General features: G+C 39.7%; 1 protein-coding gene across 2 annotated transcripts in view; it reads left to right on the top strand.

Moving 5' to 3' along the window:
* The window catches only part of LOC137255763 (cullin-2-like), a 31,542-nt gene extending 15,221 nt beyond the window's left edge, over nt 1–16,321 (top strand). For both annotated transcript variants that reach the window (XM_067793282.1, XM_067793283.1), the window contains exons 12-21: nt 933–995; nt 2,296–2,424; nt 4,545–4,631; nt 5,150–5,299; nt 5,916–5,993; nt 7,732–7,798; nt 8,667–8,869; nt 10,189–10,290; nt 10,798–10,914; nt 11,767–16,321. In XM_067793282.1, coding sequence (XP_067649383.1) covers nt 933–995; nt 2,296–2,424; nt 4,545–4,631; nt 5,150–5,299; nt 5,916–5,993; nt 7,732–7,798; nt 8,667–8,869; nt 10,189–10,290; nt 10,798–10,914; nt 11,767–11,898 — 1,128 coding nt within the window. In that variant the 3' untranslated portion in view covers nt 11,899–16,321. The remainder of the gene's footprint in view (nt 1–932; nt 996–2,295; nt 2,425–4,544; nt 4,632–5,149; nt 5,300–5,915; nt 5,994–7,731; nt 7,799–8,666; nt 8,870–10,188; nt 10,291–10,797; nt 10,915–11,766) is intronic.
* The last annotated feature ends 2,348 nt before the right edge of the window (nt 16,322–18,669 follow it).

Genomic DNA, 18,669 nt, shown 5'->3' with positions numbered 1-18,669 from the left:
GTAGTTAAAATTTTTGCTCATCACGCCACTGACCCAGGTTTAATTCTTCACATGGGTACAATGTGTGAAGCCCATTTCTGTTGTTTCCAGGTTGATATTGCTGGAATATTTCTAAAAATGGCGTCCCACTGACTGACATATTGTGCAAGAAATTTTATGTATTGCTTATTTTGATGACTATTTCCAGATATTATAAGTTGTTCATTGGTCACGATGGGGTCATGGGTTGAGGTACCTCGAGGTTTGTTTATGCTTCCTGAAGGGCAAGGGGAACATAAACAAACAATGAATGTACCTCAAACCATGGTTCCCCGAGGGACAAGTGAACAACGCAGTTATCTTTCCGAACACCTCAGTGTTAAGTTTGAAGCATGGGTATTGGATCGTACACTTCAGCCAACCTGTTTGAATCAAACGATTCGAATCTTGTTGTTTTTTCCCGTAGGTATTGTCTTAGTAAAGTTGCCGCAATATAATTCCCCCTCTGAATATTCACAGGGACTACATTTGAACATTTTATCAAACTTTATTTGAATGGAAGTCCCTTGTTTTCATAGCCATTGCTAGATTTTTTGGACGACACAGGCAACACAGATTTAGAGTTATCTCCCTTCCATAGTTCTCCTTTCACAAAACATGGGTAATTTCCATGCATCATGTGTCATTTAAAGTTCTTTGAGGTAAAAATGGTATCTACCACAAAGTACCAAATGAGCTGCTATTGGCAGCAGGATATATTGCAATGTACCCGCACTTGTAAGTGGGGTACATTGAAATAATAGAAGAGTGCTCAGGAAGTCAGACAGACAGTCAGAAGACATTTATGTGTGAAGTAAGATAATGTGTTATGTAGACAGGAGTAAATTGATAACAAAAAACAGCATTTCCACTGATTCTGTGTTAGATGTCTGAGTGAATGTTTTTCCTTCCAGGCATGTGCAGCGGCCATCAACTTCCGTTCTAATCCAAAAATGGCTTGCAAGTCAGCCGAGCTGGTCAGTATCAGACTGTATTTAAATCTTAAATTTTATCTGTTCAGCAATACCTCTGACAAGCCCATTGACATGATGTGCAGGGGACTTGCCATTCAGCTGATCACTTGCTTATGTGATCCAAACCTATCTATTTACAGACTATAACTGGAATATTGCTGAGCATTATCCAACAAACTACCTAACTCATTCAGCCATTTAACATCAAGGTTACTCTGAATATGAGCTAGTGAAGTTTTCAGACCAGCCTGTATGCTTTCTGTAAATTAAAGTGAACCTGAATAGGGAGCTCAGAATGTAAGTAATGTCGACCCTGACATTACATGTTTTTGTGATATTTTATTAATCCTGTTGCCTTTGTTTATGCATCCTTTGCCTACAGTGATCATGAAACAAAGACTATTGTTATTCTAACTGTAACGGGTTGTGGGGTAGCCTAATGGTTAAAGCATTCGCTCGTCACACTGAAGACCTGGGTTCTATTCCCAACATGGGTACAATATGTGAAGCCCATTTCTGGTGTCCCCCACCCTGATGTTGCTGGAATATTGCTAAAAGCAGTGTAAAAGTAAACTCACTCATTAACTGACATTGACCAACAGTAATTGTATCACATTCCTTCTCAGAGCCATGACATCATCAAAATCAACAACCTGAGTACCATTGAAGGAATGTTTGTTTTAGTGTCAGTTACTTTGTGTGAGAATGGCCATTTTCTTATTGATGACATTACTCCATGAACGTCCTGGTTAGCATTGGCTTTCAGCAGCACATGCTTGCTTGGATGTGACTACAGGATTGGGTGGTCAAGCTCTCTGACCTGCTTGAAACATACTGTTGTATCCCAATTCTGTAGATGGCTGTCATGATGTCAGTCATTGGATTGTCTGATTCAGACTCAGTTATTTATTTGCTGAGCCTGAATAAGAAGCTTAGAAATTACTTTATAAGGTGACATTTGCTGAGCCCAAGAACTCTCTTATCATATATTTTTATACCTCAGTCTAAATTTGTACACTGTGCAGTTGATTAAATGTTCTGTAGAGGGTTTGTGAGATCTTTTGGTGTAGAATGGAATGAAATACCTGGTGATGATGAGATTCACTTTGACAAGCGGATGTTGAACATCCTGTTGGTTGAAAGGCTACTTAGGTTCTCCTGTATAGCTGAAATATAGTAGCTACGGTCATACACAGATTATTAAGGACTTTGCTATCTTCTCATTCATATTAACAGAATGTCAAAGTGACATTTGCTTTTCATCTTAGTGCTTATGTATTGCTAATCTTGTTTCATTTTACAGCTTGCCCGCTATTGTGATGGGTTGTTAAAGAAGAGTTCAAAGGGTATTTCCGAGACGGAGCTCGATGACAAGCTAGCCAACTGTATAACTGTATTCAAGTATCTAGATGATAAAGATGTCTTTCAAAGGGTAACCTACAATATGTTCCTGTTTTGTAGAATTTTTAATAGTTGTTGGTATTGTGATGTTTTCTAAAACTGTCCTTCTGTGTTTTCATGATGAAGATGGCTGGTTTACATCACTGTTAATGGTTTCCTCAAATTGTTAAATGATCAGTAAACCTGAAATGACGTGTTCTATATGTCCTCCATTATTCTGGCTATGATGTATCAAACCATCCATGTTAGTAAAGTGGGTATGATGTGCAAATATGGCTCAGGTTGCTGTGCATTTCTGTGTTCCATGCATGCCTAAAACCTTTTGGACTTTGAATCTTGAAGATCCAGGTTAGAATTCACCTTTGGTAACTCATCCCAAGAGGCAGCTAACTGGATCAGGTGGTCAGGCTTGCTGACAGAGTTGACACGTGTCATCTGTCCCAGTTGTGTACATTGAGGCTAATGCTGTTTATCACTGGACTGTCTGACTATGTTACAGTAGAAGCTCTCAAAACCAATCTGGCCTGCTCTCAATATCAGCACAAGAATTTAGTCTTGGCAGAAGCTGTTAACTTATGATCATTTACATGCCCTCTTGTCCTCGATATCTCTAGGGTATATGTTCCGATAAGTCTCCACTATACCCTGGATGCATCTACGTCTCTGCCTGATAAGTTTATTAAATCCCTTTGCTGGCTCCACATTCTCACAGTAGCCAATCAGCTAGGCCACTGTTATAACCGAGCTTGCCAGTGTCAGAAAAGGCAGTGATGGCAACTGCGAAGGTTTGCTCACAGTGTGACTAAGATTTAAGGGAAATCATACAATTAAGTAGACAGGTCCTTAACTTTAAAACAACATATGGAAGATCTACATCTTCCAGAGAACCTCTGCATGGTTTGTGTTTACAAGATTAATCGGTTAGATAATTTAAAAAATGAAAGTGAGTTGTGATTGGTTCGTTCAACTTCACAGCGCAGACAACTGACTGGATAAAAAGACAGCCAAGGGAGGTAATAGATTTATGGGGCAGAGAGGTAGATGTGTCCATGGTGTGGTGGAGACTTATCGGAATGTACACCCTAGAGATATCGAGGATGGTTTGATGTCTATCTATTCCATAATTTGGCACAACAGATACTGTCCATTGGTCTGTTTGTACAGTAATTAACGCTATCTAACCTGGCATCTGGCTGAACATGTATTGACAACACAGTGGTTTACCATCAGCTTTAATCTCATTGATATTGCCTGTTAAAAGGATTATGGATAAGTAGAGATGCCAACCCTTACACTTTGGGCATAATTATTACAATTTTTACGATTAAGTTATGCCATTACACTTAATCTGTGAAAATTACACTTTTCTACTAATTTTACACAAATCAATAAAGCGAATACAAGTTTATAGGGAAGTGTTTTGTAAAACATTCAGAAATGGCCATCCAGTGATAGAAATTGCTTACTCTTAGCATCACGCTCATTCCAGTTAACTTGTAAGGGATTACATTATTTTGTATTACATGACCAACAAATTTCGATGTATGGAGGTTCATAATAATTGGTCATATGTATTTCTGTACAGAATCTTCCTTTAATGAAAACATGCACCATGTCGAAGCTACTGGCATTCAAGTATTTCACTTTTTAGGTTCAAATTACACTTTTTCACCTCCACTATTATATTTAGGCCCAAAATAGTGTTTGTATCTCTAGATAAGGATGAGGCAAACTGGTGAGAGACTCATGTTACTTGTATTGTAAATTAATTGTCATGTCACAATTTGTCAGTCATTCACCTGAGATCATTCTCAGGTTGAAAAGGGAAGAGCTCTCTAAACTGGCACATCCTCTATACCAGCACTTTTGATGGTCCTAACGAATGCTGGTTAAGAGGGCTTCCACTGTGTTTACCAACTGCCGTCATATTGCTGTAATATGGCTGAGTGAGATGTTAAAGTCCTGATTACATGTCTAGGTTATTCACTGCCTTACCCAGAACATGGGTTTCAGCAACATCTGAAACTAGCATTACTTGAGGCTTTCTCCGATATAACTGGAATATTGCTTATGGATTACACCAAACTCACTCAATCATGCTTTTTTATGAACATTTTCTCATTATGAAGCACATTTAACCTCTGGTTACAGTTTTATTCTCGAATGCTTGCCAAACGCCTCATCTACAGTCAGTCGACCTCCATGGATGCTGAAGAGGCCATGATCAACAGGCTCAAGGTAGGAGGACATTTGGATGCCATTTTGTATTCTAGGGCATCAGGCATCATGTGAGACAGAATATTTCCGTGGTCATTTTTTCAAATTTCCCATAAAGGAAGACCTGAATATATTATACTTCATCAAATGGAACTATAGTTTTATTTGGTGGTAGGAGTTAAGAACACATTATTTGGATTTGAGGACCCACCTTTCACCATTGCAGGGGTCCAGAATTTTCACAAGCTGCCCATGTGTTCACAGCTTCTGCACCTTCATTTATGTTCAGTGAAAATACTTTCGTTTGATAATATCTGAAGTTTATTTTTCACCATTTTATAATGGAACAAATTTCCCTTTCAACAAGTCACCCATGGAGGAACGTATCTTCAGTAAGCCATGGATTGGCTGGTCAAGCTAGTCCAGACTCAATTAAATACAGACCTCCGCCAGATAGTTGGAATATTGCTGAGTGTGACGTTGAACTAAACTCACTCACTCACTCTTTTAACAAGCCCCATCCCTATCTGTGTTTACAGCAAGCATGTGGGTATGAATTCACCAACAAGCTCCACCGAATGTTCACTGATATGAGCATCAGCTCGGATCTCAACAACAAGTTCTCGGACTTCACCAAGGAGGACAGTTCCCGGGACCTCGGGGTCAACTTCTCTATCCTTGTCTTACAGGTAAACTACTTCATACAGCTGGACATGGGAACCTTTTATCAATAAATAGAGAGAGCACAGGCTGCTCAGTCATTGCTGCAAGTTACAGTATAGAGTTGTGGCCCTTACTCATGACAAAACTCATTGCTGCTATATTCCAGTGCAAGATTGATCCTCATAACTCATAACGGTTCCTGGTTAGTTAGCTATATGCCATTCTCATTGGCTTTACTGAAGATGTGAAAGGATGAGGCGTTTGAACACAAGTCTCTGACCCATCTCAAATGGGATTTGACTCGAATTGACAACATAGATATTTCTATTTATCTATTGTATAAATGCAGCCCGTGATGCAGCCCATGATGGTCTAGTGTAGAATAGGTCTTCAGCAACCCATGCTTGCTCTAAAAGGCGACCATGCTTGTCGTAAGAGGCGAGTAAGAGGATTGGGTGATTAGGCTTGATGACTTGGTTGACACGTCATCAGTTCCCAGTTGCACAGATCAGTGTTCACGCTGTTGATCACTGCATTTCTGGTCCAAACTGGATTATTTACAGACTGCCGCCATATGGTTGGAATGTTGCTTAGTGTTGCATAAAACTAAACTCACTCACTCTGTTGTTTTTCCTGTTTTAGGCTGGCGCCTGGCCCATAGCTCAGAGTAACCTTCCTTCCTTTGCCTTACCTCAGGAGCTGGAGAAAAGTGTTAGAATGGTAAAAATAAAGTCAACTTATCCCTAATGTGTTTTGAACACACACTACTGATAAAAGTTTATGATCACACAGTTTTTCCATGTTCTAAAATTTACCTCTTTTGGCTAGGGAATTATGCTGTTTCTATGGTTATCGGAACACTTAATGATTGCTGTATGTTTTTTGTATGTTTGTTTAGTCATACTGAACTTTTTTGCAAATTATATTTCTTTCATTAACATGCACTTTGCGATAAGCAGGTGATATGTCCAGGAAGTCAAGACTCACTAACTTGAGACCTCCTCCGTTGTGTAGTTGTTACAGTGTCCTCCTACAGAGTTTCATGTCTTAGCAAAATATGGTTCTTGTTGGTCCAAGCATTTCGCTCAGCATGAATGGGTCCTACAAGGACTGGTCGGCTCGGAGTTAGTGGTTCATTCCTGCTTAACTGCAGCATGGTCTGTTTGTGAGCAAGAGCTAGTAAACCAGCTCCAGTCTCTCTCTAGTACAGACAGACACACATGCATGCATGAACATAATCATCTCATTGTGTCCTAGCTGCGTAGATTGATGATGTCACTTGATTGTCTGGTCCAAACTAGATTGTTGAACACTGAACTCAAATAGTCAGTAACAACAGGGGTAGATAAAATAGCATGAAATACAATAAAAAGGAAATGGTATCATAAAGACAAATTTTACATCCAAAATATGCATTGTGGTCAAATAAAGACAAAAACAACATAGACAATATTTTAATTACCCTGGTATGCTGGGTTTTTGATCTGATAAGTGTTAAATGTTTTGGGAATGAAAAATACATACAGCCTTTTGATATTGTTCAGTCTACCTTCAGAGAAGGACATTTATTTCATAAACTGTTACATTCCCGTGAATGTCATGCATTTTTTACTCGCCACAACATGGAACGGGACCCGTGAAGGTCCCGGGGTAGAATAGGCCTTCAGCAACCCATGCTTGCCATAAAAGGCGACTCAGCTTGTCGTAAGAGGCAACTAACGGGATCGGGTGGTCAGACTCGCTGACTTGGTTGACACATGTCATCGGTTCCCAATTGCGCAGATTGATGCTCATGTTGTCGGTCACTGGATTGTCTGGTCCAGACTCGATTATTTACAGACCGCCGCCATATAGCTGGAATATTGCTGAGTGTGGCGTAAAACTAAACTCACTCACTCACATGGAACGGGGGACTATGTATTCAGCAGCGTTAGTACGTCTTGATTCTTGTGAATTTGATATCTCATGAAATGTCCCCAATATCTTCAAATGGGAATCATAATGGCAGATCGAAAACATGATGATGCGAAATGTAAAACGGGAGGATAAGTTTACAAAACTATAAATATCTGGAATGGTAACGTAGAGGTTAACACATTCACTTGTCATGGAGAAAACACCTATACAGTTCACTTCATGACTACAATGTGTGAGGCCCATTTCTGGGCCCACTTGCACAAAGCGATCTTAGCGCTACAACTATCTTAAGCCTATACTGGAGAATGGGAGTTACAATCATTGTAGTGCTAAGATCGCTTTGTGCAAGTGGGCCCTGGTGTCTCCAGCCATGATGCAACTTTGATATAGTTAAAGCATGGTAATACCTTTGCTCAGCTGACATGTAGTGGTATAGACAGTTGTTCCATTGGAAACAGGATTCGGTGTGTTTATTGCTTAGAAACTGGCAGTTTTACACTGTAACATGGAGAGATATTCAGTGTATATGTTTCTGTTGCAGTTTGAATTATTCTACAACAAAAATTTCAGCGGGAGAAAGTTAGCATGGATGCACAGCTTTTGTAGTGGTAAGACATTAACATAATTCTTTGAACAAGTTTGGGCCCCTTGAACATGTGATAAATCTGTCCATGGTAAGTTTTGTAGTTTTCTGTATACAGTCACAAGGTTTATGACTTTGTACCTTTGTACGGACGATTCCACTTGTGTCTCCATAAAGATTGTGGGTGAAACAGTGCACTGTTACCATACAGCATATTTGATTGAACGAAACTTTCATTTTATGACTAGACAGAAGAATGGTACAAAAATACTGAATTTCCTGAGTGCAATGTGGTATACTAAACTGAAGGCAAGATACCGTTTCACCGTTAATAAAAACTCCACAGAATTCTATTTCTGAATTTCAAGCAAAGTGAACATTCTCAGTTTCAGGCTTCACATTTCATTGTTTATTCTTAAATGATAGGAAAGTTGTTAGTTTATAGGATCTGTCATGAGGAGTAAAAGCGACGGCAGTAATTAGTATAACACCTCCCACCTTCCAGAAATTTTGTTGGAACTTATCACTGAGTGTACCAGGTTACTAAAAACAAGCAAGGTTTGCTGCACGGTTGAAACAGTGTCCACATGTCCATAGACCAAAACCCTTAGTATTAAGGACATGGTCTAACTGACAGTGACCAGCACTGGTGTTCAACATGGTCAAGATATGCAGTATTGGTTGGATGTGTTGTTATACCTCCTTTTGATGATGTCTCTACATTTGGTCTAGGAGTATATACTAAGCAGCAGAAGAAATACAAGTTCCGAAAAAATGAAATCTCATAAAAGTAAGCGTTCATGTTGATGTCTTCTATTTGAAAACTTAAACAAAAAACAGTTGCATTTCTTTTGCTGTTCAGTGTAGGTATAGCATTTTTTCATTTGTTCCAGTTGAAATGAAGTTTAACTATCTCAAGAAGACGTACTTCGTGACAATGGGGACCTTCCACATGGGCATCCTGCTGTTGTTCAACAGCGGCGACAACGTGGAGAAGCTCGCATTTAGCTTTATACAGAAACACACAACACTACCTGAACGGGAGTTGGTCAAACAGCTGCAGTCACTAATAGATACCAAAATAATCTCACATGAAGTAAGTTATTCTGTTTCAGTTGTCCAGTTGCCTCATCAGTGCTCATGGTGTTGATCACTTGATTGTCTGGTCCAGACTTGAACATTTACTGACAGCTGACATGCATCTTAAACATTGCCAACTGTGGTGTGAAACCAATGTCTCACTTTCCAGTTGTGTTATTTAATACTGTTTAATAAAAACTTGAGAGGGTTAGATGACTGACTTTGTGTGCTGGTGATTATCTGCCTGACTTAGAGAGCATGGGTCCAAATTCTTCACAGGAGTCAATCTAATAAAAGCACTTCCTTACTGAGAAAGTTTAACCCCAAATAAAACATAATATATATATAAATGATACATTCAACCACTTTCTAAATGGCATAGTATATTCATGATCTAATGTAATTGCATTCTCTCCACAAATGAAGTTATATAAGCAGGGTATAAAATGAGGCTGTCTGATCGCCCAAGATGGGCTAGGTTTCTAATGGACAGCCTAAATTTACTGCTCGCCAGCCTGATGGCCTGGTATAATTTTTAGATTTTTCATTCATCTAGGTAAATATACTAGATCTTGTCTGGTTAAATCCTTTGTGGGCTGGTAATTTTGAAGTTACCAGCCCTGATGTCAGGCTAGGGTTTGGGTATATTTCATACACTGATATAACTGTGTGTCACCCTAAAGACTTGTGTTCCGATGTGAGTACAGTTTGGTAGCCTGGTGAAAGGGCTTGCTTGCCATGCCAAACACCTGGGTTCGATTCCTCACAAGGGTGCAATGTGTGAAGAACATTCAGATGTCCCTCACCGTGATATTGGTTGAATTGCTTAAAGCTGCGTTAATCCATCCTCACTCACTCACTATGTTCCTTTCTGGTGATAGCCAGAGATATAACTGGAGGAAAATTGACTATATTAACTCATTTATTAGCTTGATTTTATCAACCAATGAGATGAAATCTTATCATATACAAGTTGTATGAGACTTTGAAACAAAATGATTACAAAATGATCTTTTTTCAAAGAAAACTTCATCTTAAATGAGCCATGAGATGTTTGCAGCCACAATGCAGATGAAATGTTTACACTTCGCCATTATCTTATGTCTACATCTAGTTTTGTTTGTGAGACATCCAGTTAAGTTTGGCTGAGGGTCAAGTTGAGGAGCATCTGGCATCATGACCTCATGTTACAGGTGACAGTGTGGTATCCTAGTGTTTAAAGCATTCCCCACGTGGGTACAGTGTAGGAAGACCGTTTCTGGTGTTCCCTGCTGTGATATTGCTGGAATGTTGCTAAAAGCAATGTAAAACTAAACTCACTCACTCATGTTACAGGGAGAAATTACCCCACAGAGCGACTTTGAGTTAAACTTAGCTTACAACAACAAAAGAACCAAGTTTAAGATCACAGCTGCCGTGCAGAGAGACTCTCCACAGGTATGTTGTGCTGTGTCAGTACAGGTGTACTGATACAGTGGTATGACTGTGTGTTGCTACGGGATGTGGACTTTGATTGTGAATTGACTTTGATCATGGCTGTTTTAACGATGGTACAGTGTGCTGTCATGGAATGCATTTGCATTGTCATGGAATTGTCATTGGTTGTGACTGTGTATTGTCATTTGGTTTAACTATATCAATGACTATGTTTGGGTTGTAATTACGAAACCAATGCCCCTTTTCAAAAAGCTGTCATAGCATTACGACTGTCATAACTCCTAATACTGCAACAGAGACTTACGACAATGTAAGTCTAACAATTGCAAAACCCAAATTATTTCTAACAGTTCAAATATGATTGACATTAGAGCCCAGACATCATTCTGTTTGAAAACATGAGTTTGATTCCACCAGACGCTATTGTCCTGATATTGTGTGAGTTTTACATTGTGCTCTCTCACTGTATTGTCAACATGGCTGCACTGTGTTTGGGTTTCATCATAGGAAGTAGAACTGACCCACTCCGCCGTGGACGAAGATCGTAAGATGTATGTGCAAGCTGCGATTGTACGCATTATGAAGGCGAGAAAGGTTCTCAAACATAATCTTCTCATACAAGAGGTAAGACATTTGGGAACAGTAACTTGAAGTGGAACTTGTTTCGATATTGTGGATTGTTAGGGACTTAGTGGTACAATAATTTAACACTGTGCAACTTGCTGTCCCTGGTTTTGTCTCGAAGTTCCTCAGCCAACTGATTATGATGTTAAATTTGATATATGAATCAGATTAAATAGAAATATTTCTCAGTGGTTCTCCACAAAGCTCACTTTCTCGTTGGTCTATTAATGTTGAGTCTTAGAACTTCGTCATTTGAATTTCCCTATGCTGAAGATGCATTATGTGATATTACTGGGATACGCTGAAAACCTTGTTAAATGTACTATCTCACACTTGCACACACTCACCCACACACCCACTCAAACAGTTATTGAACCAACAATCGACTCTCACACAACCATGCCTGTTGGCTGACTTAATCAAAGACTCACTCAACCACCCATCCACACTCAGACAACAATCCACTTTCTGTCACTTTCCTACACTCACACACTCAACCATGAACTCACCCAACCACCCATCCATACTCTTTCAACCCCTCACTCAACCAACCATCCATACTCTTTCAACCACTCACTTAACCACCCATCCATACTCTTTCAATCCCTCACTCAACCACCATCCACATTCTTCCAATCCCTCACTTACACACCCATCCATACTCTTTCAATCCCTCACTCAACCACCCATCCGCAATCTTCCAGTCTCTCACTTAACCACCTGTCCACACTCTTTCAACCCCTCACTCGGTTAACACTCTACACTGACTGAAACACTTACTCAGCCACTCAGTGACCCTTCCACACTCCCCCCGACCTCACTATCACTCAGCCGTGGTTTGTGTTTGTGCAGGTGATCAGCCAGTCGCGGTCCCGCTTCAACCCCAGCATCAGCATGATCAAGAAGTGTATAGAGACTCTCATAGACAAACAGTACCTAGAAAGGACAGCTAACACTACAGACGAATACAGCTACGTAGCATGATGCAGCGTTATCTGTGGTGTGCATCACGCTCTAGCCCTCATAACAACTGCATTGTCACTAGCGCTCAATATGTCATTCTACCTAGATGTGAAATCAGACTGACTTTCAAGCTCCTAATCAGAGGCTGTGAGAGCACCTGTTGAAGAACCGCACTACAGGACTGGATTATATAAGGAGTGTGTATTGTTAATAAACATGTTGAAATACATCAAAGGATTGGATGGCATTTTCAGAGGATGATAATAGATTGACTTTCGCATGGAGTCCTACGAGGAAAATTGAAGAATGGAAAATGGACAACTGTTCATAACAATGATTTGTTATTACGCCTTGACAGGAAAAGCAATATTGGTGGAAGAGAAGTGGACAGTTCTGTCCAACAAGAACATGACAATAAGGTTGATGTCAGAAAACATTGTGACTATGGAGTGCAACCACAGACATTAGTTAAGAAAATAGTGAATTTATTATTGTAATAGTTTGATGAAGCCTGGAGTAATTCAGTCCCATATTTCTTTGATCCTCAGAATCGAATAAAAAAAAGGGAGTGGACAAAAAATTGTGTGTAAATTTTGCCATAAAATATAAAATAGGTCTGTGAAGTCCTTGAGCAAGGAAAACCTACAGAAATCTGCAAGTAGCGAATGTCTTTTTTCTTTTCCTTTAAATGCAGTCCTTCAACTCTTATATATGGTTAATAAGTGATGATCTTGCTACAGAAAGAAAACTGTAACTTTTAGTTGACTTGAGGTGAAAATTGACCTGGTGACAATTCTTCGAATGAATGTCAGGGTTGTCAGGGTGTCACTCAGTGGAAGAAGCTGATGTGTTGATGGGCATTTTAGGAGGATGTACATGTTGTACAGGTTTAAATCTTCCACTACAAGGTGTGTTGAATCTGGGTGTGAAGTTTTCGACCAGATAATGCTAGTCTTGTTTCAGTGGTCATGTTTGGGATGATGACTTTGGGAGAGATCTATATAATTTATTTGACGTCTTCCCAAGAGGATGGTGTTTCTCACTCGTTAAAGTGTTCGGTCATCATGCTGAAGACCCAGGTTCAAGTCCCACATGGGTTTAACGTGTGGAGCCCATTTCTGTCCCTTGTGATATTGCTGGAATATGGCTAAAAGTGGCTTAAAACTAAACTTATTCACTCATTCATTCCCATGAGTTCTTAGTTTTCATCATCTGTCGGTGCGTATTCTCATTGAAAACTGCAGTTGCAGCAGCTAAGATGGAAAATCCATTTACCATAGTTACCATGGTTACACAAAATGATCACAGCAATTTCGTGATTGGCTTACAACAGTCCTGGCACTCTGACGGTCATCAGTCAATTCACATCACTTTTATATATCAACAGATATGGAAAATATTTTTCATGTACCATTTTCTGACAACACAAATTCTTTAAACATGTTTAAATGGGTTCTTAAGAATGATTTAATACATATTGATGGAGATAATATGTGAAGTCTGTTGATTATAGCATCTGCTCACCACGCTGAAGATCCTGGTTTGATTGCCCACATGCATGCAATGAGTGAAGCTCATTTCTGGTGTCCCCCTGTTGTGATATTGCTGGAAAACTGGTAAATGCGATGTTGAAGTATTCTCACTCACGTGATAGGGTGTAATGTGTTTTCTTTGTATAATGAAATGCAGTTCGTCAAATGACATATTTCTTTTATCATATTATCACCTCAGCATGAAGATGTAATTTTGACAAGATGAGACCCAGTGGCTGTATCTTTTGATAGATATTTCCGCCATTTTTTTTTATTATTTAATTACATTATTCACATTTTAAGAGGGGAGGGGAGGGTGTTCAGGTCAGTTTCATAAATATGCCATCCACTATTGGAAATTGTAGTTAGAACTGGACCACATCAACCCCTGCAATTCCGAAAATGAAACTTTGTGGATTGAATGGTCAAGCCCATGGCTTGATGGATACGGATTGATTTTACCTTATCAGTGTGGACTGTTGGTCACAATATCGGTCACTGGTTTGTCTGATCCAGACTTGAATATTTACAGACAATATGGCTGTGTGTTACTGTGTCTTCACTGATTCATGTTCAGGTGTCTGGCATTCCTGGACTCATCAAGTGGTCTTTCCCTTGTTTATCAGCCGGAGTGGTAGGGTGGCCTAGTGGTCACAGTGTTTGCTTGTCGTATCAAAGACCCGGGTATGATGTGTGAAGCCCATTTCTGATGTCCCCTGCTGTGATATTGCTAAAAGTGGCATTCAACACTAAACTCACTCACTCACTGTTTGTCAGTACAGACTGATCACAATGCTTGAGTATCGCTGCAACATTTACTCATAGGGGAGACAACTCTTTGCTGTAAAGTGGTATAATTAGGGTTTGAGTAAGATTAGCCAAATTGTCATTGTCCAGTGTAATACAAACTGACTTATAATGAGTAGCCTTGACCCAACTTTCATTTAATCCCAAAGGTTAGCAGAACCTGAATTGACAACTTGTCCCATCTTTAATTCCTTATGAAGGTGAAGGGGTCTGCTGAAGTAAATGACTAGTTAAAGCTTCGCTCATACTGGTCCTGGTTCCATTTCCCCCTCTTGGGTACAATGTAAGACCCATGTGTGCTGTATTTCTTTTAAGTGCTGAATTACCCTAGAATGTTGCTAAAAACAGTTCAATACCATGTTAGTTCACTTAACTTAAAGGGTAGCCTGGTGGGTTAGGACACGGGTTCATTTCCCCACATGTGTGAAGCCAACATCTGGTTTTGCCCGCTGTGATATTGCTGGAACATTGCTAAAAATGATGTAAAACCCAACTCACTCACTCACTCACTCACTGCTTAAGGTGTCTGAATCCAGTGTACATGAATAACCTGATCTCTTGCATTAACATAATAATCATTCACCCTTGTATCCAAAAGTATTTTTTTACATATTCAAAATGTCAATATCTGTTTTAATATACTTCATACAGAAATGCATATTGATGTTTGATTTCAGAATTTTGATTTGAAGGATTTACAAAGGAGGAAATTTTTTTGGCATAATATATCTGTTCCCTGTTTACCTCTTTACCTCTTTGAGTGGCATTTAGAAGTTGGTTAGATGGACATGAATGATGTTATGGAAAGGAAACTTCTATATTTCAATGGATGGAGCATTTCAGTGTTGTTGGTAACACCATTATCAAGCTAGTGATGAGGAGTGTAACTGCCATGTCAGTGAAGAGGGTGTGTAACTTCTGAGCATTTAGAAGCTGGTGTGATGGACAGGAACAGTTTGTTATGGACAGGAAACTTTCCTTTTGCAGGGGTGGTGGAGTAGGCTAGTTTATCATGCTAGCACCGTTATCAAGCAACAAAGACATTATTTATACATAAAAAGATCCCCTTTTAGTCAAGCAAACAATTCCTGCTCATGAACTGTCTTTAACTTTAGTGACCAAAGAATGTAACAAAAATTGTGATTGTCCTGATAGTTTTATAAATGTAATTCCTTATGTTATTTAATACATTCTGATATTGTCGTGCGACGAGAGTGATGTTGGAGCGTGTAGATGTTAAAAGCTTATGGTATAAACTGCACCAACTTCGAGTTCTTTTGATTAGAACTGATAATCAGTAACCCATCCTTGTAAGAGGTGACTAGCCATGTTGGTTGGTCACTCATTAACTTGGTTGGCATGTCATCATATCGCAAATCGATGCTCATGCTGTGGATTGACTGGTCCAGACTTGATTATTTACAAATAGCTGGAATATTGCTGAGTGTGGCATAAAACTAAACTCATTCACCTTTGATTAAACACATATCAGTATTTATTGGAGACTCCATTACAGATCCCAGTGATTGCTGCAAGAGCTGACTGTGGTTAGAGTTTTGTGGTTTCAGTACAAAATATCACAAGGTATTGTTATCCTTTTTTGGTTTGTGTGAAAATTTCTGCAGCAGCTTATGCATGGTCGTTTGCGCACAATTTCTACAAGACCAAAATCTCACCAAGATTACATAGTGGAAGAAATAATACTATTTACAGAAGTTTGACAAAATATGATTACAACCTTGTGACTTCTACTACTTGTTGTATGCTGGTCAACAAATTTGTCTGCCAAATGCTGCAAAAAATGAATAGGCTATGTTTCCAATGTAAATGCATTGTCATCTTCATATGAGGGTCTAGGAATAAGGAAGCATATTTGTGTTTTAATGGGAGTGCACTTAATTGTCCACAAGTGTAGACTGGGTGGATAGATAGTGAAAGTATCTGTCTGTGATGAATCTGTCCGTTACGATGATGTATGAATATTGAAAGATTTAGTTGAATGTATTGGAGCACATACCTTATGACATCTGGTGATTACCTTAACAGGACTGTATGATGTGCACACCTTTTGTACATAAATAAAGATGTGTGTATATTGCTATCAATGATTGGTTTTGTTTTTGTACCACTGACAAATAGAGGTGCAGTGAGATAGCCTAATGGGTAAATCATTCACTCATCAGGTCAAAGTCCTGGGTTCAATTCCCCACACAAAGAGCGAATGCTTTAACCACTAGCCTACCTCACTACCGAATGTGTTGTAACACTTGATTACAATGCTTAGCATGGATTTTTGAGTAATTGAACACTACCAACCTCCAATGTTACTCGTGATATCAACCTCATTCTCTGTATAGCCATATGATAGTCCATAGTCACCCTGTACGTTTCTGGGTTTCAGCTAGTTCCCAGCAACCAAGGACGTGAGATGAATTGGTTTGCCGGGCTTGGTGACAGTGTTGATGCAGACAGTCTCCAATACCTGCATTTTTAGAATATACTTCTTTTTTGAAATCCAGATTTGAATTTGCCACTGCATCAGTAAAGAGGCCAGATAGTCTCAGAGGAGGTGCGTCTCCATTGAAAGAGCCTTCCAAGTGGAAGTTAATTTTGCTACCACAATTTGATGATACAATTTCCATTCATCCTCCGCGGAAACGTCCGACGACTTATTTTCCTCTTCAAAGCACCACCCTAGAGTAATAAGAAACTGGAACCTTGCTAACCTCCTCAAAAGAACCAGACAGACACGTCAATATCTGCATCTCAACTTCCTCACCCTGCGCACCATGAAGCTCCTCTTCAGAAAGAATTTGATGACCACCTGACAAACTATCAAACTTAGTGAGAGAACCTGAAAGGTTATTACCCCTCTAAGTCATCAGCCTGTACCTCGTGGAAAGAATTATCAAAAAAAATACTTGACAAATCCTAAATGGAATCATTCGGCAAAATAGTCTTCTTGGAAGAAATGCCTTCGGACATCGAACGTGTCACTCCGGAAGACACACTGAATACTGAAGACATACCTCTCTCTCTCTCGCCCGACCCCACCCAATCCCAGAAACAGTGACAATTGATCAGCACCTGCTTTGGTACCATATGATCATTATCGTTCAACAAATCGGGCCGCGGGGTAGAATTATCTCCTTTAACAATACTCACATTACCTCATTAGACATCGCATATTTCCTCGTCTGAAATATCACATCTAGTTTTGCCATTTGTCGCATGTAGACAGATATCATTGTCGCTGTTAGTCCCCAGACCGGTGCATAACGCTAATCCGCATATTAATTGTAAAATCCCACCAGAGTATGGCATCACTGCCGCTGTTACAGGTCATTGGCTCCCTCCCTCTGCAAGCTGTCAGCGTTCTGTTGTTTAGTTTACATTTACATAGATTCCTTCATACAAATGCCTAAAATAGTTTCTTCGGGTATATTTGCGGACGAATCTTGGGTGTTCTTTCGCTCATGTTATGAGATACGAGTGAATGTAGGGATGGCGTCACAGCGATACATGTACTATTCATCAAATAGTGTACAAACAACTTTACGTATATTTTAGCAATCCTTTGTGTGCTTGTTTGACCGCTAGGTAAACCGTTTGTGTGGTGAAACTACCTCAGGTGGGTATTCTCTCTCTCTCTCTCTCTCTCTCTCTCTCTCTCTCTCTCTCTTTCTCTCTCTCTCTCTCTCTCTCTCTCAGGTAGAGTGCACCCTCTTTTCACTTTTGGTGGATGTTTGCTGATCTTTGGACTGTAAACTGGATTTGTTAATAATTCATGTTCACAGTCACAACCATCTAAGCGGTCTTGTTCTTGCTGAGGAGTATTGACCATTATGCATGAGGACAAAAATTACTTTTGGTTTTGGAATGGTATGCTAATATTTATCTCCTGATCATCCAATGGTCAGTTGACTTGTATGTCATTATGCAGAAGCACAAGAGACTCTGAATGGGTCATTCTGGTCATCTTGTCACCTTTTGTTTATACAGACAATTCAGTATGTCTCTAACTGTTTACGAATGCAAAGGATATAAAGAACTTATGGAAAAAAAACAACTCTCATCACTGCTTTTATCCATGTTGTGGGGTTTAGGTATAAAGCAAAGGGAGATAATCATTGAATGTTTCGTGAAAAGTATTGAGTCCTCACTTTCAGGTCAAACTATCTCAAAAGCATCCCCACATGCCGGGAGTTGGGGTTTCAGATAGTACACCTCGATGAAACGTGGGTGAACAACAATCAGTCAAAGGATTACATGTGGTTAACGCCATGTGGTACATGCAACAAGGCCCAAACCATTCCATCGAGTGAAGCTAAACGCCTCATCCATCTTCACGCTGGAACACGCGACCGTGGTCATCAGAAGGAGTTGTCCTTTGGATAAATGCAACACTCCCTACCCCGCCTGGACAATCGTAGCGTCAGCATCATGGATAACG

Source organism: Haliotis asinina, chromosome 11 (genome assembly GCF_037392515.1).
Source record: "Haliotis asinina isolate JCU_RB_2024 chromosome 11, JCU_Hal_asi_v2, whole genome shotgun sequence".
Classification (NCBI taxonomy): Eukaryota; Metazoa; Mollusca; class Gastropoda; order Lepetellida; family Haliotidae; genus Haliotis; species Haliotis asinina.
Note: the sequence above shows the minus strand (reverse complement) of the source record. Positions and strands in the feature narration are given on the sequence as shown.